Source organism: Oncorhynchus clarkii, chromosome 2 (assembly GCF_045791955.1).
Source record: "Oncorhynchus clarkii lewisi isolate Uvic-CL-2024 chromosome 2, UVic_Ocla_1.0, whole genome shotgun sequence".
NCBI lineage: Eukaryota > Metazoa > Chordata > Actinopteri > Salmoniformes > Salmonidae > Oncorhynchus > Oncorhynchus clarkii.
In genome coordinates this window covers 82,316,743-82,343,978 of record NC_092148.1, presented here as the reverse complement: position 1 = coordinate 82,343,978, position 27,236 = coordinate 82,316,743, and the positions used below count along the sequence as shown (strand labels likewise).

General features: G+C 44.0%; 1 protein-coding gene across 1 annotated transcript; it reads right to left on the bottom strand.

Moving 5' to 3' along the window:
* On the bottom strand, positions 1-27,236 carry LOC139374942 (retinoblastoma-like protein 2). Its single transcript, XM_071116205.1, has 22 exons — positions 26,577-27,236; positions 25,344-25,474; positions 24,702-24,902; positions 24,107-24,171; positions 23,217-23,345; positions 20,458-20,618; positions 20,237-20,301; positions 20,000-20,153; positions 19,775-19,896; positions 16,632-16,845; positions 16,236-16,373; positions 9,951-10,115; positions 9,667-9,763; positions 4,566-4,802; positions 4,097-4,353; positions 3,692-3,868; positions 3,468-3,539; positions 3,170-3,266; positions 2,803-3,080; positions 2,503-2,676; positions 729-2,171; positions 1-496 (listed from the first exon to the last, which is right to left on the bottom strand). Exons 1-21 carry the CDS (start codon positions 26,712-26,714, stop codon positions 2,004-2,006), a joined length of 3,240 nt encoding a protein of 1,079 aa, XP_070972306.1. The 5' UTR covers positions 26,715-27,236; the 3' UTR covers positions 1-496; positions 729-2,003.

The following is a 27,236-nucleotide window of genomic DNA, read 5'->3' as shown; positions in this document are numbered from 1 at the left end:
TACGATAAAATAATATGCTTTATTTTTTATTTATTTTACAACAATGTTCAGACAAAGACATTTGCCATGACTTTTAAGTTGCTGATCAACAAAACGATAACATGCCATTGTGACTAACAACACAATTATAAAATGTATTGGATACTAAAAGTATTACCTTATAATTAATGGAAGCTACATGAGACAGAAATCAAATATTGTTGTCAGTGATTCTACTACTAAGTATTGTCATTGGTAAAATGGAAAGTTACTGTTTTTTGCTAACATATCTAAAGTTAAAGTTAAAAATAGCATAAATATGTTACGGCAGCAGGTAGCCTAGTGGTTAGAGTGTTGGACTAGTAACCAAAAGGTTGCAAGATTGAATCCCCGAGCTGACAAAGTAAAGATTTGTCGTTTTGCCCCTGAACAAGGCAGTTAACCCACTGTTCCTAGGCTGTCATTGAAAATAAGAATTTGTCCTTAACTGACCTGCCTAGTTAAACAATTACAGTGCCTTGCGAAAGTATTCGGCCCCCTTGAACTTTGCAACCTTTTTTCAGTTTTTGATTTGTTAAAAAAGTTTGAAATATCCAATAAATGTCGTTCCACTTCATGATTGTGTCCCACTTGTTGTTGATTCTTCACAAAAAAATACAGTTTTATATCTTTATGTTTGAAGCCTGAAATGTGGCAAAAGGTCGCAAAGTTCAAGGGGGCCGAATACTTTCGCAAGGCACTGTATATACAAAATAACAAAATAAAACTAAGCTCAAAAGCCGGCAGAGTTAACAACACCATGTCATCTTCTCTGGTGTTACAAAAGCTTTAAAAATACGTATTTGAAATGCTTGCATGTACTCAAGGCCAAACAATGTATAAAATATTTTAAGAACATGGTCATTGTTAAGTGCTTTCTTCTATTCTGACGCAACTCAATAAAAAAACTAATCTTATAAACTTCTGAGATATGAAATCCTAAATACATACTGAATATGAGTGTAATGATGGATTTTGTCTCAAGAAGAATATCAAAACACTGAAAGGAATTCATTCATAGTATATTGAACAGCTAAATTGTGGGCATGAGCAAGTTAGTAACACTGATAGAATAAACCTCAAAATGCATGTGATTTTGAATTATTCTCCACCATATACACAAACTTGCAAAGCTACACCAATGGCAGTCCATTCTGTAATTACTGTGTATTCTAGACAAAATACATTCATTTGACTCTGGACATACACAGTGTACAAAACATTAAGAACACCTGCTCTTTCCATGACATAGACTGACCAGGTGAATCCAGGTGAAAGCTATGATCCCTTATTGATGTTAAATCCACTTCAATCAATGTTGATGAAGAGGAGGAGACAGGTTAAAGAAGGATTTTTAAGCATTGAGACAATTGAGACGTGGATTGTGGATTTAAGTGCCTTTGAGCGGGTTATGGTAGTAGATGCCAGGCGTACCACTTTGAGTGTGTCAAGAACTGCAACGCAGCCAGGATTTTCACTCTCAAGTTTCCTGTGTGTATCAAGAATGGTCCACCATCCAAAGGACATCCAGCCAACTTGATACAACTGTGGGGAGCATTGGAGGCAACATCAGCCAGCATCCCTTTGGAATGCTTTCAACACCTTGTAGTCCATGCCCCCATGAATTGAGACTGTTTTGATGGCAAAATGGGGGGTGCAACTCAACATTAGGAAGTGTTCCTAATATTTTGTGCACTCGGTGTATATAGAAAAATATGGTGTTAAGGGACACAATCTGGCCATGCTAGAATAGACGGAAGTAACCTAAAATGTGATGTTTAACTACCAACCACTAGGCTAACTCTGAAATTAAACCATCATACTAACCTTAGACTAGAAGATCTTATCCTTTATGAAAAACAAATGTATCCTCATCAATTTTGATATTGATGATGTTGCCAGTTTATTTGTTTCTAACATGGCAGTCTAGTATGGTGACTACCGACTTCAGCCAGTGGTGTGTTCTGAAGGGGGTGTGTTCAACCTTAGTGGGAGGAGCTACGATCGTTGGCCACGTCTTGTAGCCTGCGGAAGAGGGCTGTCTGGTTGTCCGGACACAACCTCTTGGGAGATGGCTCCTCCTCCAGCTGCATACTGTGCTTCTTGGTGGGCGTCTCCCCGGTGCGGATCATACTGTTGATCTCCGCCAGGCGCTGCACATTAAGAGATAGAGGTCAGAGACACAGGTAGGGAGGTTCATCATCATCATCATCATCATCATCATCATCATCATCATCATCATCATCATCACAGGTCAGGTAAAGTTCCAGAAACAGTTAGGGTTTTTAGACACTAGTACGAGACGCCATCAAAACCTGGTCCTGAAGCTCCACTATAGGGTGTGTAGGCTTTTGTTCTACCCCAGCATTAACACACCTGATTCAACTAATCAATTAGCCACTGTAAGACTTTGAAAAATACTGTGCTGAACCAGTGTACATTGTGTGCATGAGTAATGTATGTGTGTGTGTACTTGTGACTCACGTTGGCTGGGCCACTGCAGATGTAGTAGTCTATCTTGTCCTGTGCGGTAGCGGTGGGGGGGCTGTCACTAGCCTTATGGGGGGAGATATAGATGGAGTGGTTGTGGGACAGGAGGACCCTGCGAGGGGAGCTGGTCCTCAGGGAGGGGTACAGGCACAGGGGAGGAGACTCTAGCTGTCAAGGATAAACACACGCAGCAGAGTTAGTTTTCAAAACAAAAGACAATGCAAAAAGTGAAAGGTTTGCAGAATAGAGGCTAGTTTGTAGACATAACTTCCTTCTTTTCTCTCTCTCGCTCACCCCTGCAGAGGATGAGCTGGGCGAGTAGCGGAGGGCAAAGTGGCGCATCTGTTTGATGTAGACCCGGTTGTAGAAGTGGATGAGGTCTCCTCGCTCCTCCACCCTCCCCCCCACCACCACTCCCCCTTCATCATCCTGCTGCTGGGAGGGAGGGAGGGATGAGGACGTAGAGAGGAAGGTGGAGGGGGCCAGGGTGGGGGTGGATGGGGTGCTGCCAGGCTGAGGGGTGGGTAGGGTGCTGGTGGAACGCATGGGTACGGGGCTGCTGTTTCCACTTCCTAAGGGGCGTAGAGAGAAAGGGAGATGGAAAATAGCGTTTGTGTGTGTGTGAGTGTGTGTGTGTGTGTGGGTGTGTTTGTGTTCCTACCCTCATGGCTGGTGTCTGTAGGAGAGCTCTGTCCATTTCTCTCACTGCTTCCTGAGTGACGTCTCTTCCTCCCAGAGATCAACACACTCCTGTAGACCTGGTAAACAAAATCAGACAGCTGGTGGTCCAATGATAGCTTTGCCACTTTTCCTTCCAACTGACAATACTTCAGTGTCTATAAGGGAAAAACAATGACGCTGCCACAGTACAATAGGCTCAAACTAGGGCCTGGAGTTATTACTGGTCAGGTCAGGAAAATCTCCTGACCCTAGCCATAAGGCCCTACTACATTACTCACGCTGCTGCTAGCCTGGGGCTGAGAGCGGTAACACTTCATGATGTTCTGGAAGGACTTGTCCTCTTTGGTCACCTTAACAACGGAAGGAAACACAAATAGTCTTTAGGAAGAGGACACACAAACAATCTGCATGCTACACATAAACTGCATGGTACAGTACCTTATGCACACGCACACCCCCACCCCACCCCATACAAACATCCAACATACACACTCTAACCTACCTTGGTCATGACGTACACAGCACACATGAGGAGCTGGTCTAGGTGTCGGTCCATCATTAGCTCTGTGTAGTGCACCAGAGAGTACTCGAAACACGTCCAGATCTTCCTCCGCAGCTCACTAGAGATGTCCAGCTTGGCACACATGTCTCTGAGACGCACACTGGCCAGGTGGTACACCTGTTGGCACAGCACAGTGGCTTTAAGTCTTTAAACTCAAGCAAAAATCTATAATTTATGGTATGAAGCGCTATAGTTGTATGGTTCTTAAAGCTAGGGCAGAAACAGACTACTAGGACAGATCCAAACGACCTTTTCCATATCCAAAACATGAGTTAGATTTGTAACATGCCTGAAGTATCCCTTTAAATTCCGTGCCAGATGAAGATGGTGTTTGTGTTCCCTTACCTTGCGGAAGAACAGCGAGAGGGAACTCTTTTTCTGAGGCCCGTTATTGGACGGGCCCTGGGCTGTCGGCTTCTCGATTGGCTTGCCGGCGGCGTGGCTGCCCTGGAGAGTGGGACTTTTCAGGGTGGTGGTGGTCTGTGGTTGGCTGGTCAAAGTGCCAGTCAGGGACTGGGCAGACAGGGGCTGGAGCGTACCTTGTCCCGTCACACTTACCTTGACAGGGATGAAGGTGATGCCTCCGTTCTCATTGGCTATTCCTAAAAAGGTCAGAGGGCATGATATTGCTAATTTATAATATGTAATAATTGTATAGGATTCATCATAGTGTAGCAACCTGCATGCTGCATTGGAGTCAGAAATCTCCCTATATAATGCATATAGGAGTCACACAGTAATTTGGCTGAAGGGGCATAAGGTGTACAAGAAAACATAATGACATACTGTACAGTAATTCATCTGCAAATGTCACCTTGCACAGGTATGGTGACCGTCTGTCCGTTGTTAGCGGTAACTGTGGTCGTTGCCATGGTGACCACAGTCTGTCCAGCAGGGATGGCCTGGGAGGTCCTGAGGTTGGTAGTGAGGTTGGTGGTGGAGGGGTCCGAGGGGGCATCGCAGGACACATCCACAAACAGCCGTCTCCTGGCCGAGCCCGTGGCGGGGCAGCTGTAGCGGTCCAACATGGTGGTGGTGGAGGTGGACACACCTGGGGGGGAGAGGAAAGGGAGGAGTGACATGGTTAACTTGACTGAGTAACCGACTGTAACCCATTGACTGACTGACTATTTTAATTTATTACACAACAGACTGATAAATTGACTGCCTGACTGATGGCTGGGAATAGCAGCAAGATGGCGCCAACAGAGATGGTTGCCTCGCTTCGAGTCCTTAGGAAACTATGCAGTATTTAGTTTTTTTTATGTATTACTTCTTACATTGTTATCTCAGGAAGTCTAATTACATACAGCCGGGAAGAACTATTCGATATAAGAGCGACGTCAACTGACCAACATTATGACCAGGAATACGACTTTCCCAAAGCGGATCCTCTGATTGGACCACCACCCAGGACAAAGGACCTAATCCCAGAAGCCGACCCAAAACAAAGGCATTGCAGAAGTGGCAGACGGAGTGGCCTCCTGGTCTGGCACATCGCCCACTGCTCCCGAGTATACTACTCGCTAATGTCTAGTCTCTTGACAACAAGGTAGATGAAATTCGAGCAAAGGTTACCTTCCAGAGAGACATCAGAGATTGTAACATTCTCTGTATCACGGAAACATCGCTCTCTCTGCATATGTTGTCGGAATCGGTTCAGCCACCGGGCTTCTCCATGCATCACGCAGACAGAGGTAAACTCCTCTCTGGGAAGAGGAAGGGCGGGGGTGTATGCTTCATGATTAACAACTCATGGTGTAATCATAACAACATACAGGAACTCAAGTCCTTCTGCTCACCAGACCTAGAATTCCTTACAATCAAATGCCAGCCATTTATCTCCCAAGGGAATTATTGCAAATTATCGTCACAGCTGTGTACATTCCCCCTCAAGCAGACACCACAACGGCCCTCAAGGAACGTCACTGGACTCTATGTAAACTGGTAACCATATATCCTGAAGCTGCATTTATTGTAGCTGGGGATTTTAACAAAGCAAGTTTGAGAACAAGGCTACCTAAATTCTATCAGCATATTGATTGCATTACGCGTGGGTGTAATACACTCGATCATGCATACAAACAGGCAAAATGTCGGTATAGAGACAAAGTGAAGTCGCAATTCAACGGCTCAGACACGAGACATATGTGGCAGGGTCTACAGGAAATCACGGCCTACAAAAAGAAAACCAGTCACGCTTCCAGACAAACTAAACACTTTCTTTGCCCGCTTTGAGGATAATACAGTGCCATCGTCGCGGCCCACTAACAAGGACTGCGCCCCCCCCCCTCTCTTTCTCTGTGGCCGACGTGAGTAAAATATTTAAATGTGTTAACCCTCGCAAGGCTGCCGGCCCAGACGGCATCCCTAGCCGCGTCCTCAGAGCACACGCAGACCAGCTGGCTAGTGTGTTTACAGACATATTCAAAAGCTCCCTATCCCAGGCTGCTGTCCCCACATGCTTCAAGATGGCCACCATTGTTCCTGTACCCAAGAAGGCCACGATAACTGAACTAAATGACTAGCACTCACTTCTGTCATCATGAAGTGCTTTGAGAGACTAGTCAAGGATCATTTCACCTCCACCTTACCGGCCACCCTAAACCCACTTCAGCTTGCATTACTCCCCAACAGGTCCAGAGACAATGCAATCGCCATTACAATGCACACTGCCCTATCCCATCTGGACAAGACAAGAGGAATACCTTTGTAAGAATGATGTTCATTGACTAGAGCTCAGTACCCTCAAAGCTCATCATCAAGCTGGTGGCCCTGGGACTCAACCCTTCCTTATGCAATTGGGTCCTGGACTTTCTGACGGGCCGCCCCAGGTGGTGAAGGTAGGGAACAACATCTCCACTTCGCTGACCCTCAACACTGGGGCCCCACAAGGGTGCGTGCTCAGCCCCCTCCTGTACTCCCTGTTCACCCATGACTGCGTGGCCATGCACGCCTCCAACTCAATCATCATGTTTGCAGACGACACAACAGTAGTGGGCTTTATTACCAACAACGATGAGACAGCCTACAGGGAGGAGGTGAGGGCCCCCGGAGTGTGGTGTCAGGAAAACAACCTCTCACTCAACGTCAACAAAACAAAGAAGATGAACGTGGACTTCAGGATACAGCAGAGGGAGCACCCCCTACTCATATCGAAGGGACAGCAGGAGAAGGTGTAAAGTTTTAAGTTCCTTGGCGTACACATCACGAACAAACTGAAATGGTCCACCCATACAGACAGCATGGTGGAGAAGATGCAACAGCGCCTCTTCAACATCAGGAGGCTGAAGAAATTTGGCTTGTATCACAGCCTGGTACGGCAACCGCACTGCCTTCAACCGCAAGGCTCTCCAGAGGGTGGTGCGGTCTGCACAACACATCACCAGAGGCAAACTACCTGCCCTCCATGACACCTACAGCACCCGATGTCACAGGAAGGCCAAAAAGATAATCAAGGACATCAACCACCCGAGCCACTGCCTGTTCACCCCGCTTCCATCCAGAAGGCAATGTCAGTATAGGTGCGTCAAAGCTGGGACCGAGAGACTGAAAAATTCAAGGCCATCAGACTGCTAAACAGCAATCACTAACTCAGAGAGGCTGCTGCCTACATTGAGACCCAATCACTGGCCACTAATAAATGCATCACTAGTCACTTTAAACAATGCCACTTAAATTATGCCACTTTAATAATGTTTACATAACTTGCATTACTCATATTACATGAATATACTGTATTTTATACCATCTATTGCACCTTGCCTTTGCTGCTTGGCCATGGCTCAACCATATATTTATAAATTTAGCAAAAAAAGAAACGGCCCTTTTTCAGGACCCTGTCTTTCAAAGATAATTCGTAAGAATCAAAATAACTTCACAGATCTTCATTGTGACGGGTTTAACTTCTTGGTAACAGGGGGGCAGTATTGAGTAGCTTGGATGAATAAGGTGCCCAGAATAAACTGCCTGCTACTCTGTCCCTAATGCTAATATATGCATATTATTAGTAGTATTGGATAGAAAACACACTGAAGTTTCTAAAACTGAATGATGTCTGTGAGTATAACAGAACTCTGGCAGGCAAAAACCTGAGACAAATCCAACCAGGAAGTGGGAAATCTGAGGTTTGTAGTTTCATTTAAGTGATTGCCTATCCAATGTGCTGTGTCTATGGGGCCAGATTGCACTTCCCAAGGCTTACAGCAGATGTCAACAGTCTTTAGAAAGTTGTTTGAGGCTTCTATTGTGGAAGGGTGTCGAATAATAGCTGTTTCAACAAGTGGACTAGGCTGAGGCCAAACAGTTGTTCTATCTATATTTCTGCTTTTTGTGACACCTCTCTTTGGTTGGAAAATGGCTGAAGGCTTTCTGTGACTAGTTGCTGACCTAACATAATGATATGTTCTGCTTTCGCTGAAAAGCCTTTTTGAATTTGGCGCCCTGCACTTTCACTGGGTGTTGGCGAGGTTAAACACTGTTTCCCATGCTTGTTCAATGAACCATAAACAATTAATGAACATGCACCTGTGGAACGGTTGTTAAGACACTAACATCTTACAGAAGCTAGGCAATTACGGTCACAGTTATGAAAACATAGGACACTAAAGAGACCTTTCTACTGACTCTGAAAAACACCAAAAGAAAGATGCCCAGGGTCCCTGCTCATCTGCATGAACGTGCCTTAGGCATGCTGCAAGGAGGCATGAGGACTGCAGATGTGGCCTGGGCAATACATTTCCATGTCTGTACTGTGACACGCCTAAAACAGCGCTATAGGGAGACAGGACGGACAGCTGATCGTCCTCGCAGTGGCAGACAACGGGTAACAACACCTGCACAGGATCGGTACATCTGAACATCACACCTGCAGGACAGGTATAGGATGGCAACAACAACTGCCAGAGTTACACCAGGAACGCACAATCCCTCCATCAGTGCTCAGACTGTCCGCAATTGGCTGAGAGAGGCTGGACTGAGGGCTTGTAGGCCTGTTGTAAGGCAGGTCCTCACCAGACATCAGCGGAAACAACGTTGGCTATGGGCACAAACCCACCGTCGCTGGACCAGAAAGGACTGGCAAAAAGTGCTCCTCACTAACAAGTTGTGGTTTTGTCTCACCAGGGATGATGGTCGGATTCGCTTTTATCGTCAAAGGAATGAGCATTACACCGAGGCCTGTACTCTGGAGTGGGATCGATTTGGAGCTGGAGGGTCCGTCATGGTCTGGGGTGGTGTGTCACAGCATCATCGGACTGAGCTTGTTGTCATTGCAGGCAATCTCAACGCTGTGCGTTACAGGGAAAACATCCTCCTCCCTCATGTGGTACCCTTCCTGCAGGCTCATCCTGACATGACCCTCCAGCATGACAATACCACCAGCCATACTGCTCGTTCTGTGCGTGATTTCCTGCAAGACAGGAATGTCAGTGTTCTGCCATGGCCAGCGAAGAGCCCGGATCTCAATCCCATTGAGCACGTCTGGGACCTGTTGGATCGGAGGGTGAGAGCTAGGGCATTTCCCCCCAGAAATGTCTGGGAACTTGCTGTTAGTCACATGTCTGTGGAACTTGTTCAGTTTACGTCTCAGTTGTTGAATCTTGTTATGTTCATACAAATACTTACACATGTTAAATTTGATGAAAATAAACGCAGTTGACAGTGAGAGGACGTTACTTTTTTTGCTGAGTTTATGTACATATTCTCATTCACCCCTCTAGATTTGTGTGTATTAGGTAGTTGTTGGGAAATTGTTTGATTACTTTTTATTACTGCATTGTCGGAACTAGAAGTACAAGCATTTTGCTGCACTCGCATTAACATTTGCTAACCATGTGTATGTGACCAATAAAATTTGATTTGATTTTGAGCTAAATGACAAACTGACTTTCTGAATAGAAAGCTAACTGACTAACCTTTCCCACCACGGTTGGCGCCCAGGTCAGTGCCATGGTTGCTGGGGGTGAGAGGGGCGGCTCCGTCCCCATCCTCCAGATGCTGTGGTGGCATCACCTGAACATCAATGAGAACAATTATTATTAAGTACTAATTTCAGTCCAGTCCATCTTTTTCAAGACATTGAATTCAGTATTCATTTGGGTTCAAATGATTCAGCATGTTGGTGAGAAGTGAGCCTTGGCATCATTTTCCTGTCTGTTAAAGTGATGAGGGATTGGGAGGGATACTGTGGATGTCTTACCTCCTGGCAGGAGGGTGGATGGTTCTTGGCCCCCCTGACGCTGTCCCACAGTGGGGATCCCCCCCTCCAGGCCAGGCTCTCCAGAACCTGCTCCTCCACCTGGTTCAGATGCTTCACCACCTTCCTGAACAGACCCTGCTCCACCCGCACCAGCACCTCGATCACCTGAGATACATTACACAGATATGATATGCATGCACACATATATCCATAAACACATGGAAGCACTCAGACAGGGGTTACATACAGTCTAATCAATTACTCGTGACTAGAACAGTCAACACATACAGTATGTGTGATGATTCCAAGATGGCGTAGCAGACGTCTTTGTCCTGTCGTGTCCCTTGTATATATCTTTTTACATATTTTCTTTGCATATCTTTTAAAAATATTTTCCTAAATCTCAACTTCTAAATATTCTCCTGCAACCCGCCTCACCCAATGCGGCGTGGATCAGTTTTTTTCTAAAGTATTTCTATTTACTTTGGATCTGGAATCCCTCAACTGAAGCTAGCCAGCTAACTAGCTACCAGCTATCAGTCAGCCTGCTAGCGGTCATCAGCTAACCTTTAGCTCGGAAAGCTCTAGCCAGTTCGTACAACGTGACTCAAAAAACAGCATAACGGATCTAATTTTTCTCTCCATATCCCCGGATTCCTACCGCAAACACTGAACCTTTTCACCTGGATCTTCGCAACTAGCTAACCTCAATCCCGGGTGACTACTCCTGGCTAGCGTTTCCATCCCGGAGCAAGCACCAATTAGCCTGAAGCTAGCCCGGCTAGGGCTCCTGGGCTACCACCGAAGCCCACTCCTGGGCTACAATATCCAGACCCCTTCTACTGCCGGTACGGGGCACGGAACCCCGCCGATCCTCTACGACTGGAATACCGACATAATCTGCCCGAGGATTCCAACAGGCCTCTTAGGCGCGACGTCCGCTGAAGGCCCATTCTGCTAACCGTGGCCTGCTAGCTATCTAGAGATACTTGGAACCCTACTAATCTACGACTGGTCTATCGACGTCACCGCACAAGGAGGCAAAAATAGACTTACCTCCATCGTGACGTCCCCCAAAGGACCTTCTGCTAACTTACTAGCCATGGTCTACTAACTGCTAGCTTGCTAGCCCCGGTCTGCTAACTGCTAATTTGTTAGCCCCGGCCTACTAAATGCTAGCTTGTTAGCCCCGGCCTGCTAACTGTCTGAATCGCCGTGTCCCCAGCCAGCCCAACCACTCACTGGACCCATATGATCACTTGGCTATGCATGCCTCTCTATAATATCAATATGCCTTGTCCATTACTGTCCTGGTTAGTGATTACTGTCTTATTTCACTGTAGAGCCTCTAGCCCTGCTCAATATGCCTTAACCAACCATGTTGTTCCACCTCCTATATATGCGATGACATCACCTGGTTTCAACGTCTCTAGAGACTATATCTCTCTCATCATTACTCAATGCCTAAGTTAACCTCCAATGTACTCACATCCTACCTTACCTTTGTCTGTACACTATGGCTTGAATCTATGATTTCGTGCCCAGAAACCTGCTCCTTTTACTCTCTGTTCTGAACGTCCTAGACGGACAGTTCGTATAGTCTTTAGCCGTACCCTTATGCTACTTCTCCTCTGTTCCTCTGGTGATTTAGAGGTTAATCCAGGTCCTGCAGTGCCTAGCTCCACTCCCACTCCTCAGGTGCTCTCATTTGTTGACTTCTATAACCGTAAAAGCCTTGGTTTCATGCATGTTAACATTAGAAGCCTACTCCCTAAGTTTGTTTTACTCACTGCTTTAGCACACTCTGCCAACTCGGATGTCTTAGCCGTGTCTGAATCCTGACTCTGGAAAACCACCAAAAACCCTGAAATCTCCATCCCTAACTATAATATTTTCCGCCAAGATAGAACTGCCAAAGGGGGTGGTGTGGCAATCTACTGCAAAGATAGCCTGCAGAGTTTGGTCTTAGTATCCAGGTCTGTACCCAAACAATTCGAGCTTCTACTTCTAAAAATTCACCTTTCCAGATACAAGTCTCTCACCGTTGCTGCTTGCTATAGACAACCCCGGCCATCCTACAATCTAAGCTTGATGCCCTCAATCTCACACCAATTATCAATGAACCTACCAGGTACAACCCCAAATCCATAAACACGGGCAGCCTCATAGATATCATCCTAACTAACTCGCCCTCCTAATACACCTCTGCTGTTTTCAATCAAGATCACTGCCTCATTGCCTGCATCTGTAATGTGTCTGCGACCAAACGACCACCCCTCATCACTGTCAAATGCTCCCTAAAACACTTCTGCGAGCAAGCCTTTCTAATCGACCTGGCCGGGGTATCCTGGAATGACATTGACCTCATCCCGTCAGTAGAGGATGCCTGGTTATTATTTTAAAGTGCCTTCCGCACCAGTTTAATTTTTTAATTTTTTTACCTTTATTTAACCAGGCAAGTCAGTTAAGAACAAATTCTTATTTTCAATGACGGCCTAGGAACAGTGGGTTAACTGCGTGTTCAGGGGCAGAACGACAGATTTGTACCTTGTCAGCTCGGGGGTTTGAACTTGCAACCTTCCGGTTACTAGTCCAACACCACTAGGCTACCCTGCCGCCCCAATAAGCATGATCCATTCAAAAAATATAGAACTAGAAATAGATATAGTCCTTGGTTCACTCCAGACCTGTCTGCCCTTGACCAGCACAAAAACATCCTATATGCAACTTTTCAGGGAAGTTAGGAACAAATATACACAGGCAGTTAGGAAAGCTAAGGATAGCTTTTTCAAACATAAATTTGCATCCTGTTGTACTAACTCAAAAAAGTTCTGGGACACTGTAAAGTCAATGGAGAATAAAAGCACCTCCTCCCAGGTGCCCACTCCTCTGAGGCTAGGAAACACTGTTACCACCGATAAATCCACTATAATTGAGAATTTCAATAAGCATTTCTCCACGGCTGGCCATGCTTTTCACCTGGCTACCCCTACCCCGGTCAACTGCCCGGCACCCTCCACAGCAACCCGCCCAAGCCCCCAACATTTCTCCTTCACCCAAATCCAGATAGCTGATGTTCTGAAAGAGCTGCAAAATCTGGACCCCTACAAATCAGCCGGGCTAGACAATCTGGACCCTCTATTTATAAAATTACCTGCCGAAATTGTTGCAACCCTTATTACTAGTCTGTTCAACCTCTCTTTTGTATCGTCTGAGATTCCCAAAGATTGGAAAGCTGCTGCATTCATCCCCCTCTTCAAAGGGGGTGACACTCTAGACCCAAACTGCTACAGACCTATATCTATCCTACCCTGTCTTTCTAAGGTCTTCGAAACCAAGTTAACTAACAGCTATGCTATCTGGTTTCAGGGCTGGTCATGGGTGCACCTCAGCCATGCTCAAGGTCCTAAACAATATCATAACCGCCATCGATAAGAGACATTACTGTGCAGCCATATTCATCAACATGGCCAAGGCTTTCGAATCTGTCAATCACCACATTCTTATTGGCAGACTCGACAGCCTTGGTTGCTCAAACGTTTGCCTCGCCTGGTTTACCAACTACTTCTCTGATAGAGGGCCTGTTGTCCGGACCTCTGGCAGTCTCTATGGGGGTGCCACAGGGTTCAATTCTCGGTCCGACTCTTTTCTCTGTATACATCAATGATGCCACTCTTCCTGCTGGTGATTCTCTGATCCACCTCTACGCAGACAACACCATTCTGTATACTTCTGGCCCCTCTTTGGACACTGTGTTAACTAACCTCCAGACGAGCTTCAATGCCATACAATTCTCCTTCTGTGACCCCCAACTGCTCTCAAATGCAAGTAAAACTAAATGCATACTGTTCAATCGATCACTGCCCAAACCCGCCCGTCCGTCCAGCATCACTACACTGGACTAGAGGTCGACCGATTATGATTTTTCAACGCCGATACCTATACCGATTATTGGAGGACAAATTAAAGCCGATACCGATTAATCAGACGATTTTTTAAAACATTTGTATTTGTAATAATGACAATTACAACAATACTGAATGAACACTTATTTTAACTTAATATAATACATCAATAAAATCAATGTAGCCTCAAGTAAATAATGAAACATGTTCAATTTGGTTTAAATAATGCAAAAACAAAGTGTTGGAGAAGAAAGTAAAAGTGCAATATGTGCCATGTAAAAAGCTAACGTTTAAGTTCCTTGCTCAGAACATGAGAACATATGAAAGCTGGTGGTTCCTTTTAACACAAGTCTTCAATATTCCCAGGTAAGAAGTTTTAGGTTGTAGTTATTATAGGAATTATAGGACTATTTCCCTCTATACCATTTGTATTTCATTAACCTTTGACTTTGACTATTCTTATAGGCACTTTAGTATTGCCAGTGTAACAGTATAGCTTCCGTCCCTCTCCTCGCTACTCCCTGGGCTCAAACCAGCAACACAATGACAACAGCCACCATCGAAGCAACGTTACCCATGCAGAGCAAGGGAACCAACCACCCCAAGGCTCAGAGCGAGTGAAGTTTGAAACGCTATTAGCGCAGGACTAACTAGCTAGCCATTTCACTTCGGTTACAGCAGCCTCATCTCGGGAGTTGATAGGCTTGAAGTCATAAACAGTGCAATGCTTGATGCACAACGAAGAGCTGCTGGCAAAAAGCACGAAAGTGCTGTTTGAATGAATGTTTACGCACCTGCTTCTGCCTACCACCGCTCAGTCAGATACTTAGATACTTGTATGCTTGTATGCTCAGTCAGATTATATGCAACGCAGGACACGCTAGATAATATCTAGTAATATCATCAACCATGTGTAGTTAACTAGTGATTATGATTGATTGTTTTTTATAAGATAAGTTTAATGCTAGCTAGCAACTTACCTTGGCTTACTGCATTCGCGTAACAGGCAGTCAGTTTCCTTGTGGAGTGCAACGAGAGAGAGGCAGGTCGTTATTGCGTTGGACTAGTTAACTGTAAGGTTGCAAGATTGGATCCTCCGAGCTGACAAGGTGAAAATCTGTCGTTCTGCCCCTGAACGAGGCAGTTAACCCACCGTTCCAAGGCCGTCATTGAAAATAAGAATGTGTTCTTAAACTGACTTGCCTAGTTAAATAAAGGTATAAAAAATAAAATAAAAAAAATCTGCAAATCGGCCAAAAAAAACGATTGGCCATTCCGATTAATCGGTCGACCTCTACACTGGACGGCTCTGACTTAGAATACGTGGACAACTACAAATACCTAGGTGTCTGGTTAGACTGTAAACTCTCCTTCCAGACTCACATTAAGCATCTCCAATCCAAAAGTAAATCTAGAATCGGCTTCCTATATCGCAACAAAGCATCCTTCACACATGCTGCCAAACATACCCTCGTAAAACTGACCATCCTACCGATCCTCGACTTCGGCGATGTCATCTATAAAATAGCCTCCAACACTCTACTCAACAAATTGGATGCAGTCTATCACAGTGCGATCCGTTTTGTCACCAAAGCCCCATACACTACCCACCACTGCGACCTGTACGCTCTCGTTGTTTGGCTTTCATACTCATCGCCAAACCCACTGGCTACAGGTTATCTACAAGTCTCTGCTAGGTAAAGCCCCGCCTTATCTCAGCTCACTGGTCACCATAGCAGCACCCACTCGTATCACGCGCTCCAGCAGGTATATCTCACTGGTCACCCCCAAAGCCAATTCCTCCTTGGTCGCCTTTCCTTCCAGTTCTCTTTTGCCAATGACTGGAACGAACTGCAAAAATCACTGAAGTTGGAGACTCATATCTCCCTCACTAGCTTTAAGCACAAGCTGTCAGAGCAGCTCACAGATCACTGTACCTTTACATAGCCCACCTGTAAACAGCCCATCTATCTACCTCATCCCCATACTGTATTTATTTATTTATCTTGCTCCTTCACACCCCAGTATCTCTACTTGCACATTCATCTTTTGCACATCTACCATTCCAGTGTTTAGTTGCTATATTGTAATTACATCACCACCATGGCCTATTTATTGCCTTAACTCCCTTATCTTACCTCATTTGCACTCACTGTATATAGACTTTTTGTTTTATTTTTTCTGCTGTATTATTGACTGTATGTTTTGTTTATTCCATGTGTAACTCTGTGTTGTTGTATGTGTCGAACTGCTATGCTTTATCTTGGCCAGGTCACAGTTGCAAATGAGAACTTGTTCTCAACTAGCCTACCTGGTTAAATAAAGGTGAAATAAAATAAAAATATAAAGTACAAATACAGATATAAGTAGAAGTATGTACCTTATAAAAGTGGTATGCAGGGAGCTGGAAAATGTGTATGATTCGTGGGAAGTCCCCTGGGGGTCGGTAGGAGAAGATGACAATCTCTAGACAGCAGGCCAGCAGAGAGCGCTGGAACACATCCTGTTCCAGAATACCCTAAGGACAGACACCAGAACACAGGGTTGATTGTTCATATTTTACAAGCAAGACTGGCAGGGACAACGGTGTCAAAGGTGTCATAACATGCAATATCTCAACATATGGAGCAATTTAAACACATCTGTGAACCAAAAACACAAGAGCATAACTTGGACCTTTCCATAAATCATGCTTTGACGTCAATGGGAAACCTCTGTGAAATTTCTAGTTAGTTACAGCAAACTGAGCTAAGCTAGCGGGGCAGGTGAGACTCACAGAGAGATCCAAGTTGCCCAGTCTCTTCTTCTCCTGGTCAATGACGGCCTCCAGGGTTTTATAGTAGAGCGCCTCTGCCAGGCAGAAGTACACTGCGATGTCTTTCCCCAGTCCTGCGTTCTCTTCCCAGTTGCCCTCATAGTGCTGGCAGAAAAGCTGACACATGTCCTTCAGCATAGTGGAGATGACCTCACTGGGGTCTCTGGCACATGACCTGACACAAGACAACACAGATGAATGTACTCTTACTACACCACTGCTGTTACAACACCAGTGCTGTTACAACACCACTGCTGTTACAACACCAGTGCTGTTACAACACCAGTGCTGTTACAACACCAGTGCTGTTACAACACCAGTGCTGTTACTACACCACTGCTGTTACAACACCAGTGCTGTTACAACACCAGTGCTGTTACAACACCACTGCTGTTACAACACCAGTGCTGTTACTACACCAGTGCTGTTACTACACCAGTGCTGTTACTACAACACTGCTGTTACAACACCACTGCTGTTACTACACCAATGCTGTTACAACACCAGTGGTGTTACTACACCACTGCTGTTACTACACCACTGCTGTTACTACACCAATGCTGTTACTACACCAATGCTGTTACTACACCACTGCTGTTACAACACCACTGCTGTTACTACACCAATGCTGTTACTACACCACTGCTGTTACAACACCAGTGCTGTTACAACACCACTGCTGTTACTACACCAGTGCTTTTACAACACCCAAGCTGTTACAACACCCCTGCTGTTATATCGTAGTTCCTGAAAAAACAACACTACTTGACTGCCTGTCTGCCTCCTGCACAGCTAAGCCAGTGTTTGCAATGATGATGAAAATAGAACATTCAATCGCTGTTTAGACTGCATGTCTGTGTCTTGCTGCGTTCCACCTCTGGGCAGCAGAACATTCTAAGCAGCCGAGCATGTATCCGGACTGGTTAACATGGGCGAGTTCGTTTTGTATCGCCCTGTGCCATAGCTATGCCACAGGCCATATATGCAGATATACAGTTGAAGTCGGAAGTTTACATACACCTTTGCCAAATACATTTAAACTCAGTTATTCACAATTCCTGACATTTAATCCTAGTAAAAATTCCCTGTCTTAGGTCAGTTAGGATCACCACTTTATTTTAAGAATGTGAAATGTCAGAATAATAATAGAGAGAATTATTTATTTCAGCTTTTATTTCTTTCATCACATTCCCAGTGGGTCAGAAGTTTACATACACTCAATTAGTATTTGGTAGCATTGCCTTTAAATTGTTTAATTTGGGTCAAACGTTTTGGGTAGCCTTCCACAAGCTTCCCACAATAAGTTGGGTCAATTTTGGCCCATTCCTCCTGACAGAGCTGGAGTAACTGAGTCAGGTTTGTAAGCCTCCTTGCTCCCACACACTTTTTCAGTTCTGCCCAGACATTTTCTATGGGATTGAGGTCAGGGCTTTGTGATGGCCACTCCAATACCTTGACTTTGTTGTCCTTAAGCCATTTTGCCACAACTTTGGAAGTATGCTTGGGGTCATTGTCCATTTGGAAGACCCATTTGCGACCAAGCATTAGCTTCCTGACTGAGATATTGCTTCAATATATCCACATCATTTTCCATCTTCATGATGCCATCTATTTTGTGAAGTGCACCAATCCCTCCTGCAGCAAAGCACCCCCACAATATTATGCTGCCACCCCTGTGCTTCACGGTTGGGATGGTGATCTTCAGCTTGCAAGCCTCCCCCTTTTTCCTCCAAACACAATGATGGTCAATATCGCCAAACAGTTCTATTTTTGTTTCATCAGACCAGAGGACATTTCTTCAAAAAGTAAGATCTTTGTCCCCATGTGCAGCTGCAATCCGTAGTCTGGCTTTTTTATGGCGGTTTTGAAGCAGTGGCTTCTTCCTTGCGGAGCAGCCTTTCAGGTTATGTCGATATAGGACTTGTTTTACTGTGCATATAGATAATTTTGTACCTGTTTCCTCCAGTATCTTCACAAGGTCCTTTGCTGTTGTCTGGGATTGATTTGCACTTTTCGCACCAAAGTACGTTCATCTCTAGGAGACAGAACGCGTCTCCTTCCTGAGCGGTATGACGGCTGCGTGGTCCCATGGTGTTTATGCTTGCGTACTATTGTTTGTACAGATGAACGTGGTACCTTCAGGCGTTTGAAAATTGCTCCCAAGGATGAACCAGACTTGTGGAGGTCTAAAAAAAAAATTCTGAGGTCATTGCTGATTTATTTTGATTTCTCCATGATGTGAAAAAGAGGCACTGAGTTTGAAGGTAGGCCTTGAAATACATCCACAGGTACATCTCCAATTGACTCAAATTATGTCAATTAGCCTATCAGAAGCTTCTAAAGCCATGACATCATTTTCGGGAATTTTCCAAGCTGTTTAAAGGCACAGTCAACATAGTGTATGTAAACTTCTGACCCACTGGAATTGTGATACAGTGAATTACAAGTGAAATAATCTGTCTGTAAACAATTGTTGGAAAAATTACTTGTGTCATGCACAAAGTAGATGTCCTAACCTACTTGCCAAAACTATAGTTTGTTAACAAGAAATTTGTGGAGTGGTTGAAAACCAAGTTTTAATGACTCCAACCTAAGTGTATCTAAACTTCTGACTTCAACTGTGGCTGCATGTAACTCAGCAGCTAAGAAGATCATGAAATCGCCAGACTGCCTGTTTGTGTCGTGCTTATGTTTGCAATACTGACAACAAAGTTTATACGAACATGTCGATAATGTATTTTGTGTAAAACATGTAAATAGCTGCATGTTGCCTACCCCATCCTGAAAAAGGAACATGAAATGGCACTTTTGCTTACTGAGACAGGGAACGCAATAGTGAGAACAGTTTTGGGTACAACATGACGTTTGTAGGCTACACCAGCGACCAGACAAAGGCGATGAAGGAAGGGGGAGAGGCAGCGCAGCACTCAGCACAGCACTCAGCACAGCAGCTACACTGGCAGCGGAGTGGGCACGCAGCTAAATAAAAAACACTCCTGCTCATGCGCAGAAATATCACTCATTTTTGCCTGGGCAAATTGTGATAGAGAAACTCCGTATCCGTAGCCACTCTGTAAATGTATTATTTGTATGGTGTGCAATACCTTAGTAAGTATGTGAGTCTCCGGCTGGGGCCGCGCTTCAGTCCAGTGAGCAGGCTGTGTAGTCGACCAACACTCTGCATGGCAGTAGAGACCGGCATACACATACGCTTCAGGACTGAGGCCTACAGTGCACACACAGGAGACATAACACAGGGATTACTGTACATATGATTGAATTCAGACTCAAAGACACAAGTAACGGATGTGTGTGTGTGTGTGTCTTACAGTCTGACTGTTGTAGAGTCTGTATGCTGAGGCGTCCTGGTTCTCCGCTCCCTCACAGAGACAGGGGCCTGGGGTGCCCTCTCCCAAAAATATCCTATCATCCAGACCTCCAGTGGCCAGAACATGCTCCTCATACACACGGCCTATGGACACACTACAGAAACAAATGTATACACAAATATATGAGTATTGTCACTCAAAAGACTATCAATATAGTCTTATAGGAATGACACATACGAACTGTCTCCAAAATTCACAGGATCTAAGAAGCCAGTCAAGCTCTCTTCTTTCCCTTTGAGAATCTGTTGAGGACACAGAATATCCAAGATGAGGCAGAGCATACAAGTAGGACTGAGGCGTGTGTGTGTGTACGTGTACGTGCCTGTGTTTGAGTGCATCTGTATGTGTGTCTGTGTGGCCCATGTGTGTGTGTGTGTGTGTGTGTGTGTTTGCCTAACCTTCTTATGGAAGAGCCTACTGATGAAGGGTTTCCAGAAGTGTTCCTTCACCCCTTTGGCCTCCAGCACCAGGCCATCATGCAGTTCACACAGCTGCTCTATGAAGCAGTAAGGCCCTGCAGTGGGCTTGTAGTCCTTACTGCTGAAGTCCTCAGGAAGGCCTGTGGATCAGAGGAGACATAATAGCTTCCTGCATTAGATGCGTGATAAGGTATTTCAGTAACTATGCATATTTGTATATACAAACGTACCATAGATTTAACATACTCTACATACGCAGGGTAGTGTATACTAGAGGTCGGTTGTTTTCTAAATTATAGTTTATGGATTTGACCATATTAATGACCTAAGGCTCGTATTTCTGTGTGTTATTATATTATAATAATTATAATTATATAATTAAGTCTATAATTTGATAGAGCAGTCTGACTGAGCAATGGAAGGCAGCAGCAGGCTAGTAAGCATTCATTCAAATAGCACTTTCCTGTGTTTGCCAACAGCTCTTGGCAATGCTTGAAGCATAGCGCTGTTTATGACTTCAAGCCTATCAACTCCCGAGATTAGGCCGGCAATAGTATAGTGCCTATAAGAACATCCAATAGTCAAAGGTATATGAAATACAAATGGTTTAGAGAGAAATAAAAGTGTTCATTCAGTATTGTTGTAATTGTCATTATTACAAATATATATATAAAAATCATCCGATTAATCAGTATTTACTTTTTTGGTCCTCCAATAATCGGTATCGGCGTTGAAAAATCATAATCGGTCGACCTCTAGTGTGTACGGCCCAGTACATCACTGGGGCCAAGATCCCTGCCACCCAGGACCTCTACACCAGGCGTGTCAGAGGAAGGCCCTAAAAATTGTCAAAGACTCCAGCCACCCAAGTCATAGACTGTTCTCTCTGCTACTGCATGGCAAGCAGTACGGATGCACCAAGTCTAAACACCAATAGGACCCTGAACAGCTATAAGACTGCTAAATAGTTAGTTAAATAGTTAACCAATGGCTACATGGAGTATCTGCATTGATCCTGTTTTTCACAAAAATTTGACTCATCACATATGCTGCATTTCCTGTTTATTATCTATCCCGTTGCCTAGTCACTTTATCCCTACCTTCAGTGCATTTGGAAAGTATTCAGACCTCTTCCCCTTTTCCACATTTTGTTACATTACAGCCTTATTCAAAAAATGAAAAATAATACAAATAAATCCTCATCAACCTACACACAATAACCCATAATGACAAAGTGGAAACAGGTTTTTAGAAATTTTAGCAAATGCATTAAAAATAAAAACTGAAATAACTTATTTACATAAGTATTCAGACCCTTTGCTATGAGACTCGAAATTGAGCTCAGGTGCATCCTGTTTCCATTGCTCATCCTTGAGATGTTTCTACAACTTGATTGAATATCCACCTGTGGTAAATTAAATTGATTGGGCATGATTTGCAAAGGCACACACTTGTCTATATAAGGTCCCACAGTTGACAGTGCATGTCAGAGCAAAAACCAAGCCATAAGGTCGAAGGAATTGTCTGTAGAGCTCCGTAACAGGATTGTGTCGAGGCACAGATCTGGGGAAGTCCACCAAAAAAATTCTGCAGCATTGAATGTCCCCAAGAACACAGTGGCTTCCATCATTCTTAGATGGAAGAAGTTTGGAACCACCAAGGCGCCCGGCCAAACTGAGCAATCGGGGGAGATGGGCCTTGGTCAGGGAGGTGACCAAAAACCCGACGGTTAATCTGACAGAGCTCTAGAGTTCCTCTGTGGAGATGGGAGAACCTTCCAAAATGACAACCATCTCTGCAGCACTCCTCCAATCAGGCCTTTATGGTAGAGTAGCCAGATGGAAGCCACTCCTCAGTAAAAGACACAGGACAGTCCACTTGGAGTTAGCCTAAAGGCACCTAAAGACTATCAGGCCATGAGAAACAATATTCCCTGGTCTGATGAAACCAAGATTGAACTCTTTGGCCTGAATGCCAAGTGTGGAGGAAACCTGGCACCAACCCTATGGTGAAGCATGGTGGTGGCAGCATCATGCTGTGGGAATGTTTTTCCGTGGCAGGAAATGGGAGACTAGTCAGGATCAAGGGAAAGATAAATGAAGCAAAGTAAAGAGAGATCCTTGATTAAAACCTGCTCCAGAGCGCTCAGTACCTCAGACTATGGCGAAGGTTCACCTTCCAACAGGACAACGACCCTAAGCACACAGCCAAGACAACGCAGGAGTGGCTTCGGGACAAGTCTCTGAATGTCCTTGAGTGGCGCGGCCAGAGCCCGGACTTGAACCCGATCAAACATCTTTGGAGAGACCTGAAAATAGCTGTGCAGCGACGCTCCCCATCCAACCTGACAGAGCTTGAAAGAATCTCCAAAGAATGGGAGAAACTCCCCAAATACTTATGTAAATGTCATATTTCTGTTTTAATTTTCCATACATTTTACAACATTTCCAAAAACCAGTTTTTACTTTGTCATTATGGGGGGAACAATTTCATAAAATGTTACAATAATAACGAAGGGGATATAGGCCTACGAAGGGGATTTAGGCCTACAAAGGGGATATAGGCCTAGGGAGGGGATATAGGCCTACGAAGGGATATAGGTCCTCAAAGGGGATATAAGCCTATGGAGGGGATATAGACCTACGGAGGGGATGCAGGCCTACGGATGGGATGCAGGCCTATGAGGGGGATGCGGACCTACGAAGGGGATATAGGCCTACGGAGGGGATACAGTGCACCTTTGAAGTTGGGGTTGAGCAGCTCCTTCCTGGTATTACAGAGCAGGGCGTTGGAGAAGACCAGGTCCAGAGCACACAGAAGGAGATGGTACGAATTCACTAGGTCATCACTGATCATAGGGAAGTTTCCTGGCAGAGGGAGAGAGAGAGAGAAGCGACAAGTCAGAGAAATGTAGGAGACATAATCATACATAGGATTTTATTGTGCTTTTCTAAAGACCAAAATACGCTTTGACACAACGGACAATGGAATCCCCCTCAATGATCTGGTCATTCCAATAAAGCTTGTTGAATAGAATTAATCTGAAAGATTGAGGTCTTGTATTGACTGCAGAGTAGTGCTGGTAGCCTCAAACATTGATTTTGCTCACTGCAATTAGCGTACCAAAATGTCACCGCAAATGTATCTATCTGAATGTAGCAATCACTGGCTTCCAAGCTAAATAGGCTGCTCTGTCGTATTGCCAACTATTATAAACACATGTGCCTGCTGGCAGTGCTAAATCCAGGCTGTGACACAGGCAAGTCCTGACCTGCCCCAATGCAATATGTTGCCAAGATAATGGATACACCCTGAAGGATCTGACTGCGTGTGTTTGTGTGTTATTATTAATGATTAAAGAGATATAAAAAGGGCACATCTACAGTATTTGCCTTTGCACCTGGTCTACGGCTGATGTCAAGACATCAGTGCAGGCCTTGGCATGCCCAGTGTAGAGTACCTAGCCCTTGTCACTGACTTATACTTTGACTGTAACCAAGCAGCGAACACTTCAAATACAATCAAACCAGCCTTTTCTCCTTCAAAGTACCCCACTGAGCCCTAGCCCTTTCCCTCTGTCCTCCCCTCTTTTCCTGTATTTTACAATGAACAAAACAGACGTACTCACCTTTAGCGTGGACAAACAGAATCCAGCAGAAGTTGAAGACTTCAGCAACGGTGCAGGGATGGCGTCTAAATCAAAATAAGTCCATACATAAGTTTAATCAGAATAAATCCATACATACATTTAATCAGAATAATTCCATACATAAATTTAATCTGAATAAATCCATACATAAATTTAATCAGAATAATTCCATACATAAATTTAATCAGAATAAGTCCATACATAAGTTTAATCAGAATAAATCCATACATAAGTTTAATCAGAATAATTCCATACATAAGTTTAATCTGAATAAACCCATTCATAAATTTAATCTGAATAAACCCATTCATAAATTTAATCTGAATAAACCCATTCATAAATGTAATCTGAATAAACCCATTCATAAATTAAATCAGAATAAATCCATACATAAGTTTAATCAGAATGCTTAAGCCTGGTCAAGCAGACTGACCGCATTGATCAGAGATATTGCGCGATCAGGCTGGCACCAGGAAAGAAACCCCTTGGCTTTTTCAAGAGTGGCCAAACTACAGTATAAAATAGTAAAGCATCAGAAGTTCATATCTATCTACAGTATCAACAACTGACTCACCTCTGTTTGCGGCTCCTGTGGACTCTGGGCGGTTCATCCGAGGGCGCCTTAAAGATGGCTTTGAAGATGGGGACGTATTTCTTGAAGATGACGGCGGAAACTGTGAAATTTCTCTCCAGCTTCTCCGTGCTCTGGCGGAAGTCCTGAGGAAGACTGGCCATATCCTGCCATTTCTTTATCTTGTTGAAGAACTCAATGAGGCTGGAATCAGAGAACAGGGCAACTGTTTGAGTAATTCCATTAGTACTGTATTTTACTGTTCTTTAAATGATATATTACAACAAATAGATATGATTAGTTGATGTGTGGTCATTTGTTCAGCATTTTTAAACATTAATACATAATTTATTGCACAAAGAACCAAGCTGGAACAAGAATCTAAGATCTGGCCAAGATACCATATAGACATGTATGAAAGTCAATGATGAATTTGGATGAGGATTTGGGTCCTACAGTAAATTGTGTACTGTATGATGTGGGATACCTTTAGGGACAGTTTCCTGGACACAGAATAAGCTTAGTCCTGGATTAAGAGGCACGTTCAGTGTGTAATCTCCATTAAACACAATGTTTTGTTGAGGATTTCGCTTAATCTGAATGTGGCAAACCAGACCATTTAGATAAGTGCATGGGCGTACATACCTTTGTTCTGAACAGTGGAGTATTCGGGTCAGGGAGACGTAGTTTCCCTCTGCAGTACCCTTATCCACTGTTGGTACTGGTGTTCTACAGGCCACATAGATGGCACAGGCCAACCAGTGTAGGTCACTGCCCTGTGTGTGTGTATGCGTGAACGAGAGTGTGAGAGAGGTTCAATGATTGTTCTGTCACAGGGTTCTCTCTCAATAGTAAGTCAGAGCTGATGGGGCCAGGGACAAGAGTTGTCATGCTGGAAATTCTCCCCTCAAGGGGTTTCTTATTTTCTTCATATTACCTTATGCAACCAAAATAAACCATTAAGATGTACCCAAATATATATACACATAGTGATTATAATGACTACTATTACCATTCGCTGCTGTGGTGATTATTACCATTAGTAATTATCCTGCTACCAGCCACTTTCTACCCCTGTTCAATTATTATGATTATCATTATTGCCATTGGTATTCTTACTGCTACTACTAGTCACTTTTATCACACTTCACATGTTCATACCTACCTCAATCACTCCAGTACCCCTGCTGATTATATTAATGCTACTGGCACAGACCTTTAAATAACTGCATCCTCATGTATTTATTATCTCGTATTTCATGTTTTTTTCTTCTGAGCTATATTATTACCTTTATTCTGCATTGCAGAGAATGAGCTCGCAAGTTAAGCATTTCACTGTACTGTACACCTGCTGTATCCTGTGCATGTGGCAATAAAACGTTGAAACTTGAAATAGGCACACCACTGCATATCCCTACGGACATTTTTTAATTAGGCCAATGTAAAATGCACACTGTCATTTGAATTTAGAGGTTGCGGACTATATTATAACAATGTATTATAGAACATTTCAACAACATAATAGGCTAAAAACTGAATTATGTTAAACGTTTGATCATACTCAGTGTTAGTCCTAACCCAGTCCTATTCTAGACCCTGAGATTGGTCCGCCTCCAAACCTGACCAACACCGGAAAACTCCTCCCCTTTCCATAGACAAATATTAGCAATAATGCCGTTTTATGATATATTTGTGCACATGTACAAAACATATTAGAAGCTGCGTCTTTAAATAGAAAATGTCACGACTTAACATATGTGTCATATAAGGTAGAGGCGAGGCAGACTACACGTGAACTACTGCTAAACCTGTTGCCAAAATAGGAACAATTATAATATACTGTACAATATACAATACAACAGACATAATTAGGCATACCTCTAATGTGTATTTTTTTCTTATGCTTTCGTAACTCCTCCATGCTTCGTTGCTCGCCTCCACGTCCATATTCAAAGCTCGACAGAGTTCTTCAAACCCCAGCCTTATTTTCTGCAAAAAGTCTTCCTCCTCGTTCATTTCAAATGTGTGTCAAAAACGTAGAAACGCAAATAGATTCGTGTACAAATAACAATGAGGTTGCAAAGCAGAGTCGACTCAAGCGCGGTTTGTTACAAAGTACATGGAAACAATGTTACTATTCGTACATTTTGAGCACCGATATACAGTGCTGTACAGTGTAGCCATTTAAATGTCATTTGAGTGAAAGCTACTATCGTGCGTAGAAGACTACGCCAAATGCTAGCGTACAGTACAACGTCACATTTTGGATGGTATGTTGTTTGGTGAATGCAACATCATGCGTACAGGAGGTTTCCTCCCACAAAAAATGCGTTCGGGTGTTTATACTCAACATTCGAAGATCAACAACGTATGCCAGCCACTACATACTAAAATACATCTGATAACTTTGATACTTTCCTTTTTAGATTGATGTTTTGACAAATTTCCCCTTCTGGCCACTATAGGGTGTAACTTTGTAGCAACCACCACCCACGTGCCTGCCAGTCAACGTTCAAATGCTGTGCAGGAAACTTGGTA